Below are 13,739 nucleotides of genomic sequence, written 5' to 3'. Positions count from 1 at the left end.
GACCATTGATTTTGGTAACACCCTTCCCAGAATTACCAGAGGTCTCAGGACAGAAAAGAAAGAAAATGTAGCAGAAATAAATTAAAGCAAGAGTACAGTGTTTGCTCTGTAGAAACCCTTAGTAAATGTTAATTATCATATTGTCTATATATTTTTTTTAAAAAATCATTATTTTAGCAGTAGTGTCAACTTTGACCTATTCGGCCTTCTCTTCCTACTTCCACACAGCAATGTCAGAATTAGAGATCAATTAATCTCAAATTAATTGAGATTGAGTTAATCTCAAATAAACGAATTTGACTCCGAAATGTGCTGTCTACTCAGCCTCTTCACCCAGAGCCACACCATTAGTGTAGGTGTTACACAGTGAAATGCTCACGCAGGCTTCAAGAAAAGGAAAAATGAATAGAGAACTTGGTTAATTTAAACCAGCCAAGGTATGAGATATAGCAGATGCTTAATTAGACTTGAGATATATTTACTGTCATTTATTTGTATATATTTGCACTTATCGAAGTGAACATAGAGTGTTCATTAGATACAATAAAAGAATCTAAAAAGGGTTAATATTTCATAAGATATTTTGGACTTGATTTTGTAAATACATGAATTTGTATCTAACTTGGAATTCATTAAAATCCGTGAAATTTTGCTGGGAAGACTTCCATAGAATTCGTTGAATGTCCTTCCTGCTCAGCTCCTCTCTATGTTAAAAATGGATAGCTCTCTGGGTGATCTGTCGTCTCTGGCCAAAGTTGATGTGGGTTCCTTCAAGCCTCTTTGGAGCATATGCAGTTAGGATTTGTACTTCAAGATGCTTCGCTAGTAGGGTTTGCATAAAGATACAAGCGATGATCTCCCTAAGTTAGTAAACTAACTAAATACTAATGGTCTGAAATGTTCATAGAAACTCATTATTAATGATCTGTAGCAAGGGATGGCCATCCTCTTTAATTAGTCACCAGAAATTGTTAGAAAAATGCCTGCCCCCTTTGCCCACAAAACAGATTGAGAGCTTACTGTCAGTGACAGAAGAGTTTAATGCACCTCATCATATGCGCTTGAGTTTAGAAAGATCTTATGGGTAACATCTCTGAGAATTTTCCAACTGCCACAATATTTATTTTAAGAATCTTGAAATATGTTTTCTTTTAATTGCATTTGAGTTATACTTAGATGTCATTTTTTATTACTAATTAAGAATTAAGGATATGGGACTTAAATTCCTTCTAAATTAATTTGAGGCATTTCTCCTAATTAATTGAGTTATGAATTATTCTGAAGGTCATCTGCTCTCTCATATTACGGCAGCCCGTGCTCAAGATTGTTCCCGCTGTCTCTTTAGATGGTGGTTTTTCTTTTTCTGTAAGCATTCAAAATAGTAAACAAAGGAGTAATTTTGGTGCATCCACACAATGGAATGTTATGGACCAATTAAAATGGCTTAAAAAGATTTTTTTAAGGAATGTCGTATTGTCAACAGAAGGACAAGATATAAAATCATTTTTAGATTTCCTCAGCTTCATCATAATAGGATGGAAAGCAAAAATGCCAAATTCCTGGACTCCAGCTTCGTGATCTTCTACACATTTCTCTTCAGTTTTTCTATTATTGGCACCTATTACTTTTAGCAATACATCCCATAAGGCAGGAATTTTTATCTGTTCCATTTCCTAGAAATGTATGTGTTTGATACAGAGTAGATGCCAAATAAATTCTTTTGCTGAATGAGTGAACAATGAATAGAAAATTGGTATTTATTGAATATGTGCATGTTGAATATTCAATAAATTTTATTCCATTTAAAATTTAGGAAGGTGAGAGAATTGCTATATTATGTTGACTATGACCTTAAAAAAGGAGGCATTTTTTTCCTGAATATAGAAATTAATACATTGGAAGTTAAAGCAAACTGATTTTTAAAATTTGATTTTTAAAACCTTTTTCTTAAATTCCCTTACTAGATTCTTCAATTTGAAGATATCTTGGCCAATAATTTCTACCGAGATCACTTTCGAATGTACATGGAAAGGATGGACAAGAGAGCTCTGATTGGTTTCTGGGAGGCTGTGGAATATTTAAAGAGTGCTAACAAGGTAGTATATGTAGGCTCAAAGGACTATTAATCACTAGCTGGTGAAAACTTGCATGTTAGGCAGTGTATCTGTCTTTCTCAATGAAGCTGTAAGATAAGTATATATTAGAAGAAGATTTTAAACCAAATATAATATTGACATTATGTTCTAGCCCATAATGGTAAATAAAATTAGATTTTTTTGTAAAAGGTGCTTTTGAATGTATAGTCAAGGGAAAGAATGATTGATACACGTACCAAAAGATTGAATTTAGTTTCAGGTAGTTATCTTTTAACACATGATAAAAAGGCATATAGATATCCACATTGCTATTATAATAAATTTGGTCTTGTCACCTACACCTTAACCTTGTAACCTTGTTGTTTTTAATTTGTAATGTGCCTATTTTACACTACTGTTTTCCTTTTATGTCATTAAATTTGATTAAGGAATACAAAAAACAGTTTTGGTTACAGATACCTCTTACAGTGAGAAACCCAATGGTAAGCATTGTGTTTTGCACTTGGCAAGTTCTCAGTATATATTTAAGAATTAAATTAAAGAATGTGAAATATAAATGTATATGTATAGAAATATCCATAACAATACTTATATATAATACATATATTTTGAGAGGCTTATTAAAATAACCACAAATCTTTGTGTACAGTGAATTACTCATTTGCACTTCCTATGAGTGCAGCTAGAACTGAATACTAACTTAAAATAGATCGTAAATCACAAACTACATGGTTAAGGCACTAAATCCAGTCTCGTAGTATTTTTAAATCTTCTTAGGAGTGCCTTTCTTTGTTAATTTGTTTTTTAAAGATTGGCACCTGAGCTAACAACTGTTGCAAATCTTCTTTTGGTTTTAATTCTTCTCCCCAAAGCCCCCCAGTACATAGTTTGTAGATTCTAGCTGTGAGTGCCTCTGGTTGTCCTATGTGAGATGCTGCCTCAGCATGGCCTGATGAGTGGTGCCATATCCGCGCCTAGCATCAAAACCAGGGAAAACCCTGGGCCGCCGAAGTAGAGCTCGTGAACTTGACCACTCAGCCACGGGACCGGCCCTTCTTTGTTAATTTATAAGCCAGTTTTACTCAGTATTGTATTTGCCAACTTTATTACACATTTTGTTTACCAGACTTTACTCCCAACTTGACTTTGGGTTGCTCTCAAAGGAATATTGTAAGGGGCAATTTAAAGAATTTTCCTAAACTACTATACAATTTGAAAAATTTCAATGGAGTAAGAGCATACAGCTTCCTCAAATAGCAGTATTTTGACCCAGAAACACTGATTTGGATGTAAAAGTTTTGGGATGCATGGTAAATTCGTATTTATTAAGTTGACTTCATTTTTTACTACTGTTGAAGACTTTCCATAACATTCCTAGAGTTAATGAGATGTCTTCAGAGGAAATGGAAAGACTATGTTAATCAGAAAAGATGTTTGCATTTCTGAAGTAGGCTGGTGATGACCTCAGTGTAATGTTTAATACTAAGCTGTCTAATATAAGCTTAATTACAATGTAATGAGTTGTCATCCTGAAGAATATTTTTCTTGTTTTCTTAAATTACATAATTATTATATTGACTTTTTTCTGGAATGAGAAACCGCACTTCCAATTATTTATATTAGATAAAAAAAGTCAAGGTTAGTTCTTGGTGGGCGGAGCAAAATGGCGGGGTGAGCTGACCCGGGATTCTCTCCCCTCCAAAATGCAACAAAAGATTGGAAGAACTGAATTTCAGAGAATAAACATAATGCCAGCTCGTTAGAGACCTACAATACCAAGAAGGTGGAGATCATAACCTTGCTTACACCCTCGGAGGCACTGGAACGGTAGGAGAGAACATCGCTCCCTCCCCTAGAGTCTGCGATCACTGCAGCGCGGGTCGGGAAGGAGCGGGGGAGGGGCCGCGCGAACGGGGGATCATCCAAGACTCCTGCCGCTGATTCAGTGGAGACCCGCTGACGGGGGGAAAGCTTCCGTCCACGGGGACCCTATAAATCAAGGGCCTTGGGAGACCAGAGAACAAAACTGATCTGAACCCAGACCGGCGCATGTGAGTAACAGCCCCTCCCCCCCAACAAAGCCAGTGGGCGCAGCCATCTTGCCCCAAGGCAGAGAGCTAACACGCCGCTCTCGACCCCCATCTAGTGGCGACAGGCTGTAACTGCAACTGAATTCTACCACCATGAGAAAAAACCACTCCTCTACCATCCAGCAATTTATAAAAGCCCCAGACCAGAAGGAAAACAATAAAAACACAGAATTAAGTCCTGAGGACTTGGAATTAGGTAAACTAAGTGATAATGAATTCAGAGCAGCTATAATCAAAAAACTCAATGAGGTAGAGAGAAAGATAGAGAAACAAGCCGAGTTCTGGAGTTACTTCACAAAAGAGATTGAAATCATAAAGAAGAATCAAACAGAATTACTTGAGATGAAAAACACAATGGACCAGATAAAACAGAATACGGATTCCCTGAATGCCCGTGTAGACAACCTAGAGGAGCAAATCAGCATAATCGAGGACAGACAGGCTGAATGGTGCCAGACAGAGGAAGAAAGAGAACTAAGAATTTAAAAAAATGAGGAAAATCTCCGAGAGATAATGGATTCAATGAGGAGTAAGAGCATAAGGATCATAGGAATTCCTGAGAATATGGAAAAGGAAAATGGAGCAGAAAGTGTGCTTAACGAAATTATTGAAGAGAACTTCCCAAATCTAGGGATCAACGGAGAAATGTGTGTAGAGGAGGGTTTTAGATCTCCTAGATTTGTCAATGTAAAAAGACCCACCACAAGGCACATAATAGTAAAGTTGGCAAATAGGAATGATAAGGAAAGAATACTCAGGGAAGTAAGAAAAAAAAAGAGAATAACCTATAAAGGAGCCCCTATCAGACTGTCAGTGGATTTCTCTACAGAAACCCTACAAGCTAGGAGAGAATGGAGTGATATATTCAAAGCTTTAAAGGATAAAAACCTTCAGCCAAGAATACTCTATCCAGCAAGAATTTCCTTCAGATATGAGGGAGAAATTAAATCTTTTCCAGACAAACAAAAGTTAAGGGAATTTGTAACTAAAAGCCCTCCGTTACAAGAAATCCTCAAGAAGGCTCTCATACTTGAAAAAAAGAAAAAAGGGAGAAAGGGGACACAAGCCACAGACTAGGGAGACCGATGGATAGAACCAGAACAGGATAGCAAATATTCAACAATAGCATTAGGGTAAAGGTAAGGAAACCACCAAAACAAGGACGATCTTAGCACTCTAACTACAAATTAATAAGACGAGTTGGAATAAAAAATGAAAATATTTAGGAGGGGAAGAGCAAAGGGTCTAAATCAGTATTGGTCGAGTAAGTAAGAGACCACCAGAGAATAGACTATATTATACACGAGATTCTAAATACAAACGTCAAGGTAGACACTAAAATAAAGTACAGAACAGAGTCACAAATCATAGATAAGGAAAAATCTAAGAAACCCAGCATAAGAAATTGCAGTATTAAATGGGTAGTCTAAAGCACACAGGAAAAGAAACACGGGAAAACAAGATAATGAGCGACAGATTGACAGCATTAAGTCCACATGCATCAATAATCACTCTCAATGTGAATGGATTGAACTCTCCAATAAAAAGACACAGTGGCAAAATGGATTAAAGAACAAGATCCAACAATTTATTGCCTCCAGGAAACACACCTCAGCCCCAAGGACAAACACAGACTCAGGGTGAAGGGGTGGAGGACAATACTTCAAGCAAATAGCAAGGAAAAAAAGGCAGGTGTTGCAATTCTCATATCAGACCAAGTGGATTTCAAAATAAGACAGGTAAAGAGAGACACAGAGGGACAATATATAATGATCAAAGGGACACTTCATCAAGAAGAAATAACGCTTATAAATATCTGTGCACCCAACACAGGAGCACCAAGATTCATAAAGCAACTATTAACAGACCTAAAGGAAGATGTTAAAAACAACACAATAATAGTAGGGAACCTCAACACCCTACTCACATCGATGGACAGATCGTCCAGACAGAAAATCAACAAGGAAATAGTGGAGCTGAATGAAAAACTAAAACAATTGGACTTAATAGACATATATAGATCACTCCACCCTGAAGGAGCTGAATACACATTCTTCTCAAGTGCACATGGAACATTCTCTAGGATAGACCATATGTTGGGAAACAAGGCAAGCCTCTACAAATTTAAAAAAATTGAAATAATAACAAGCATCTTCTCAGATCATAGTGCTATAAGGCTAGAAATTAATTACAAGAAAAAAGCTGAGAAAGGCACAAAGATGTGGAGACTAAACAACACACTACTGAACAAGCAATGGATCATTGAAGAAATTAAAGAAGAAATAAAAAAATACCTGGAAACAAATGAAAATGATAGCATGCCATACCAACTCATATGGGATACAGCAAAAGCTGTATTAAGAGGAAAATTCATCGCAATACAGACACATCTTAACAAACAAGAAAAATCCCAAATAAGCAACCTTAAAGCACACCTAACTGAACTAGAGAAAAAAGAACAAATGAAGCCCAAAGTCAGCAGAAGGAGAGAAACAATAAAAATCAGAGCAGAAATAAATACTATTGAAACGAAAAAGGCAGTAGAAAGGATCAATGAGACAAAGAGCTGGTTTTTTGAGAACATAAATAAAATTGACAAACCACTAGCCAGACTTACAAAGAAAAAAAGGGAGAAAGCTCAAATAAACAAAATCAGAAATGAACGAGGAGAAATAACAACAGACTCTGCAGAAATACAACAGATTATAAGAGAATACTACAAAAAACTGTATGCCAACAGAATGGATAACCTAGAGGAAATGGATAAATTCTTGGACTCCTACAATCTCCCAAAGCTCACTCAAGAAGAGGCAGACAATTTGAACAGACCAATCACAAGGAAAGAGATTGAAACAGCAATCAAAAACATCCCAAAGAATAAAACCCCAGGACCAGATGGCTTTCCTGGGGAATTCTACCAAACTTTCAGAGAGGATTTAATACCTATCCTTTTCAAGCTATTCCAAAAAATTAGGGGAGATGGAACACTTCCTAACACATTCTACGAGACCAACATCACGCTGATACCAAAACCTGACAAGGACACCACGAAAAAAGAGAACTACAGGCCAATATCACTGATGAACATAGATGTAAAAATTCTAAACAAAATTTTGGCAACCAGAATTCAGCAATTCATCAAAAGAATCATACATCAGGATCAGGTGGGATTCATACCAGGGACACAGGGATGGTTCAACATCCGCAAATCAATCAACGTGATACACCACATCAACAAACTGAGGAACAAAAACCACATCTCAATAGATGCAGAGAAGGCATTTGACAAGATCCAACAGCCATTTATGATAAAAACTCTGAACAAAATGGGCATAGAAGGAAACTACCTCAACATAATAAGGGCCATATACAACAAACCCATAGCCAACATCATACTCAGTGGGCAAAAACTGAACCCCATCCCCCTGAAAACAGGAACGAGACAAGGATGCCCTCTATCACCACTCTTATTTAACATAGTACTGGAGGTCCTGGCCAGAGCAATCAGGCAAGAAAAAGGAATAAAAGGAATCCAAATAGGGAGGGAAGAAGTGAAACTCTCGCTGTTTGCAGACGACATGATCTTACATATAGAAAACCCCAAAGAATCCATTGGAAAACTGTTAGAAGTAATCAACAACTACAGCAAAGTTGCAGGGTATAAAATCAATTTGCATAAATCAGTAGCATTTCTATACTCCAGTAATGAACCAACAGAAAAAGAACTCAAGAATACAATACCATTCACAATCGCAACAAAAAGAATAAAATACCTTGGGGTAAATTTAACTAAGGAAGTGAAGGACCTATATAATGAAAATTACACAGCCTTTCTGAGAGAATTGGATGACGACATAAGGAGATGGAAAGACATTCCATGTACATGGATTGGAAGAATAAACATAGTTAAAATGTCCATTCTACCTAAAGCAATCTACAGATTCAACGCCATCCCAATTAGAATCCTAATGACATTCTTTACAGAATTAGAACAAAGAATCCTAAAATTCATATGGGGCAACAAAAGACCCCGAATTGCTAAAGCAATCCTGAGAAAAAAGAACAAAACGGGAGGCATCACAATCCCTGACTTCAAAACATACTACAAAGCTACAGTAATCAAAACAGCATGGTACTGGTACAAAAACAGGTGCACAGATCAATGGAACAGAATTGAAAGCCCAGAAATAAAACCACACATCTATGGACAGCTTATCTTTGACAAAGGAGCTGAGGGCATACAATGGAGAAAAGAAAGTCTCTTCAACAAATGGTGCTGGGAAAACTGGAAAGCCACATGTAAAAGAATGAAAATCAACCATTCTTTTTCACCATTCTCCGAAATAAAGTCAAAATGGATTAAAGACCTAAAGATGAGACCTGAAACCATAAGGCTTCTGGAAGAAAACGTAGGCAGTACACTCTTTGACATCAGTATTAAAAGGATCTTTTCGGACACCATGCCTTCTCAGAGAAGGGAAACAATAGAAAGAATAAACAAATGGGACTTCATCAGATTAAAGAGCTTCTTCAAGGCAAATGAAAACAGGATTGAAACAAAAAAACAACCCACTAACTGGGAAAAAATATTTGCAAGTCATATATCTGACAAAGGCTTAATATCCTTAATATATAAAGAACTCTCGCAACTCAACCACAAAACATCAAACAACCCAATCAAAAAATGGGCTGGAGACATGAACAGACATTTCTCCAAAGAAGATATACTGATGGCCAATAGGCACATGAGAAGATGCTCATCATCGCTGATCATCAGGGAAATGCAAATCAAAACTACACTAAGATATCACCTTACACCCGTTAGAATGACAAAAATATCTAAAACTAATAGCAACAAATGTTGGAGAGGTTGCGGAGAAAAAGGAACCCTCATACACTGCTGGTGGGAATGCAAACTGGTGCAGCCACTATGGAAAACAGTATGGAGATTCCTCAAAAAACTAAAAATAGAACTACCATACGATCCAGCCATCTCACTACTGGGTATTTATCCAAAGAGCCTGAAGTCAGCAATCCCAAAAGTCCTGTGCACCCCAATGTTTATTGCAGCACTGTTTACAATAGCCAAGATGTGGAAGCAACCTAAGTGCCCATCAGCAGATGAATGGATAAAGAAGATGTGGTACATATATACAATGGAATACTACTCAGCTGCAAAACAGAACAAAATCATTCCATTTGTAATAACATGGATGGACCTTGAGAGAATTATGTTAAGTGAAATAAGCCAGCGAGAGAAAGATAATCTGTGTATGACTCCACTCATATGAGGAATTTAAAACTATGGACCAAGAACAGTTTAGTGGATACCAGGGGAAAGGTGGGGTCGGGGGTGGGCACAAAGGGTGAAGTGGTGCACCTACAACATGACTGACAAACATTAATGTACAATTGAAATTTCACAAGATTGTACCTATCAATAACTCAATAAAAAAAAGTCAAATTGAATTTAGCTGATAAATTGTATCCCTCTGGAATTGAGATTTATGAGAAGGAATCCATTGCAATGGGAGAACTGTTTTCATTCTTATTTTTTTCCTTCCAGCGTTTAAAAGAAATTACATTTGTTAGCTGTTCAACACAAAGTGTTCACTTTAAGGAACCAGTTGTTTTTTCCAGGTCTAACACTTACCCCTTGGCCCTGAATGTGCACACAAGCCAAAGCCCCACATTGTAAATGTCTTCCTTCCAGCTGTGGAATGCAGAGAATTCAGAAGAAAATAAGTGTTCTCAGAGATGCTATTTCTTACCTTCCTTTTTCTTCATCTTTCTGTCTTTTCAGAATGAAATCCCACAATTAGTTGGTGAAATTTACCAGAATTTCTTTGTGGAGAGCAAAGAAATATCAGTGGAAAAATCACTTTACAAAGAAATCCAGCAGTGTCTTGTAGGAAATAAAGGCATTGAGGTATTCTGCAAGATCCAGGGAGATGTTTATGAGACCCTAAAGGATAGGTATTACCCTTCATTTATTGTCAGTGACCTGTATGAGAAATTGATGATAAAAGAGGAAGAAAAACATGCCTCCCAGTTGGTTTCCAACAAAGATGAAATGGTGAGTCACGTTTAACTTCTGCCCCTTCAGTGGACAAGCTGTGAATATGTTAGGTGGGCGCGTATCGTGTAAGCCAAATTTGATGTGCACTGACATCTTTTAATGTGCAGGACTTTAAGTAGAAGCTGAAGTTGAATTGCCTTGTTGCTTCTTGTCTTATGCACTTCTTCCTTTGTCCTTCTGACCCACGGGCTGCTACCTCCCAGCACTGAGTCAGAGACGTCCCTGCACTGTCTGCCTGAGACACACGCCGAGGTTGACTCCTGAAAAGTGAGGGCAGAAAGTCTGGGGGACGTTTGTGGCTTAGGCCAGTTAAGAGAATCAGTAGAACTATAGTCTAGCCAAGAATAGACGAAGGATGGGGAAAAAATGAGCAGAGCAAGAGAATGTCGGGGAGATACAGGAAGTATTTGGGGATTTAAAAAAGTCACATGAAATTAAGATGCTCTTAAGGAAACCTCGCTCAGCCTTACCTTAAGTCTGATTTTCTTTTAGTGTCTAGATCATTTTGGATAGTCCCAGGTGCCATCTCTCATTTACTATTAATGACTTATACGAGTTTTAGGGTTTGTGAAGGTACAAAGAAAAACAAAGTGTTTTATAATCACCTTACGTAGAGAGACTATAATTTATCTCAGATTCTTTCTTTCTGTCCAGTGCAGTGTATCTCAAGCCCTGAGGAATCAGGTGCTCGCTCTTGCTGGTATTAGAAGCCAGCATCTGTGAACTGTTGTTAAAGTCATTCATTTAGACTTTTTTTTCTTCAAGTTTTATTACTCGGTTCTTTACATTTTCAGTGTATAAAACGACTAAACTGATTGGTCCAAAATTCATTGCATATTATTTTTAAGATAGGTTAGTTTGTTTTAACTGTTATTTCTCTACCTCAAAAATTAGAAAGGCTAATATGCTAATGCTGCAAAAGAGGTTATCCAAATTAATAAAAAGATCAGTACCCAAGAGGTAAATTGAAAGAGGACTTGACCTGACAGTTGATGTGAAAGGTAACAGTAAACAAACATGAGAGAATGTCCCACCTCCCCTAGGAGTCAGAGGGGAATGTGTATTATTGACCATTTGAGAGCGACTACTCTTAGTTCCAATTTATCCTGAGAAAATAACTAAAATGTAGAAAAAAAGTTTATGCACATTGGAGGACGTTTTAGTACATCTGAGGTCTGAAAAATGCAGAATCAGCTTGGAATGTGCCTCAGTGTATTATTAGTTCATAGAATACTGTGCAGCCATAAAAATTATAATTTTGAAGACTATACTACCCTCAAAATACTCAGCATTGTGTATTATATGAAAAAGGCAGAAAACTCATTGGAATGTATATAAGGTATAGAGTCGTAATATGTATAGTCATGGACAAGGATTAGAACATAAAAAATGGAAAACAGATTGGCTTTCTATGATTAATACTTTATTTTTCTTTGAAAAAAATTTATTTTGCTGTTTATTACAATTAATAAAAGTTAGAAGAAAAAAGTCTGAAAGAAAAGTAAAGAGTAAACAAAGCAGAGGCCAGTTGTCAGGAGTTCTTTTCAGGGCTCTTTGTGCCGTGGCTGCTGCGGAATCTAATCCATATGCTGGTTGTTGGTAATCTATTGGGGTTTTTTCAAGCTATATGGTTCTTTATGAATCTTAAGTCACTTTCAAATGCTATCCATTTTACTTGTAAGATAATCTACCTACTGATTTGTAAAATACGTCTTTAAGAGGACTGAGCAAAGTGTATACTGAAAATACTTTTACTAGTGGGACTTTGGAAATTTTATTTGAAAGAGACTTGCATGAGCTTTTCATAATAATCTTAGAAGACCTAAAGGAAGCCAGGTCTGGTGTCTTTGTCAAAGATGAGGCACAGAACATTCTGAGTTATTGGGAAGATAACTCAGCTGCCTTCCCTTGTCCTGTATAGATTCCCCTGGGTGTACCATTTGGGAAATATGATAAGGAATTTTTCCTCTTTCGTTAGGCTATTAATGTTTCTTTTTTCCTGCAATTCTGAATACCGGTTACTTTGGTTCCAGATACTTTGATTTTTCACTTTGCTGAGAAAAAGGAATCTACTTCTAGGCTTTCTACTATAGATTCTTTCCTCAGTGGAATCTAGTATTTTGAAACAGTATATTATAATGATCTAGAACCTCTATAATAGATAATAATTATTGAGTAGTCCATCGTTACAAAATACGGCAGTTCATGTGACTTTTTCCACCAGGGCCCGGGAGGTGAGGCTGGTGAGGAGGCCGTAGAAGGCACCAGTCAGATCAATGAACAAGCCAGTTTTGCTGTAAACAAACTACGAGAACTAAATGAGAAACTTGAATACAAAAGGCAAGCTCTAAATTCTATTCAAAATGCACCAAAACCTGACAAGAAGGTAACTCTTTCACTTTTAAGGTTGTCCTTAAAAGTTCCCATTTCTCTAATTTGAGAAATAGTAGTTTTCAGTTTCTGTTGAGAAATGTCACCGTTTCTTTAAAAAGAATTTTAACTGTGAGTAGGTTCCGTGGTTGTGTTTTTGCTTCTAGTATATATAGAATTAGAAAAGCACTTGTTTTTAACCTTCTGTGGCTCGTGATTCTTTCTGGTCATCAGCTACGAGTTACTCTGGGTTCTTTTCTTTGGTTTGCGTACATTATAACCGGGGCGCGGGACAGAGCTTTTCCGTTGTGCCAAAGTCGTTTCTGGAAGTGAGTTAACCACTCAAGGACAATCTTTAAAAATTTTGTCTTCTTTCAAATGCTGCGAGTGCAGTTTAAGAGAACCTCACAGGGTCATGCAAGCAGTAAATTTTTTGCTGGAAGCCAACAGAATTGGAAAGTTTAAAAATGTAAACAGCATCTCACTAATTGGCGTTTCTCAAACCCAAGAGGCAGTGTGGCTTTTTGCTTTGCGTTTATGCTTCCCTGCGGTCCAACAAGAAGGCTTCCCTAACGTCGATGTGGCTGAAGCTCTTTGCTCTGTCAAGTTGATCCCCTCTGGCACTTTCTCAATGTGTGTTCAGAAACACAGTGAGGAGTAAATGCAGGACACTGTGCTGGTCACTGAAGAGTTGATGAAATAGAGTCTAACACCTGCCCTTAGGGAGCACCCATGCCGGTTGTGGAACCAAAATGTACTCACATGAAAATGAGGCAGATGGTCACGGCCCTTCTGATGATAAATGCAGGACCACGACCTAGCAGGGAGTGAAAGGAAGGAAAGGGTCTTTGTGTAGACTAAATGCTCAGGAGACATTCGGCGTAAAGCTACTGTCTCAAACTGCAGAGTTACAGAGAAACCTGAAGGTTTTCTCATAAAGGAGATCCAAGGAGATAGTGAGCAAAGCACTTAAAAATAAATTTTTTTTTAATTGTAGTAAAATGTACACAACATAAAATTTACCATTTTAACCATTTTTAAGTGTACAATTCAGTGGCATTAAGTACATTCACAGTGTTGTGTAGCCATCAACACCACCCACCT

At 37.2% G+C, this 13,739-nt stretch overlaps 1 protein-coding gene across 2 annotated transcripts in view; it reads left to right on the top strand.

The window, feature by feature from the left end:
* Positions 1-13,739, top strand: part of SNX25 (sorting nexin 25) — a 127,930-nt gene that overhangs the window by 89,923 nt on the left and 24,268 nt on the right. For both annotated transcript variants that reach the window (XM_046648755.1, XM_046648753.1), the window contains exons 8-10: positions 1,965-2,096; positions 9,990-10,262; positions 12,490-12,651. In XM_046648755.1, coding sequence (XP_046504711.1) covers positions 1,965-2,096; positions 9,990-10,262; positions 12,490-12,651 — 567 coding nt within the window. The remainder of the gene's footprint in view (positions 1-1,964; positions 2,097-9,989; positions 10,263-12,489; positions 12,652-13,739) is intronic.

The sequence above is a fragment of the Equus quagga genome, chromosome 22 (assembly GCF_021613505.1).
Source record: "Equus quagga isolate Etosha38 chromosome 22, UCLA_HA_Equagga_1.0, whole genome shotgun sequence".
Classification (NCBI taxonomy): domain Eukaryota; kingdom Metazoa; phylum Chordata; class Mammalia; order Perissodactyla; family Equidae; genus Equus; species Equus quagga.
This window is presented reverse-complemented; position numbering and strand designations above follow the sequence as displayed.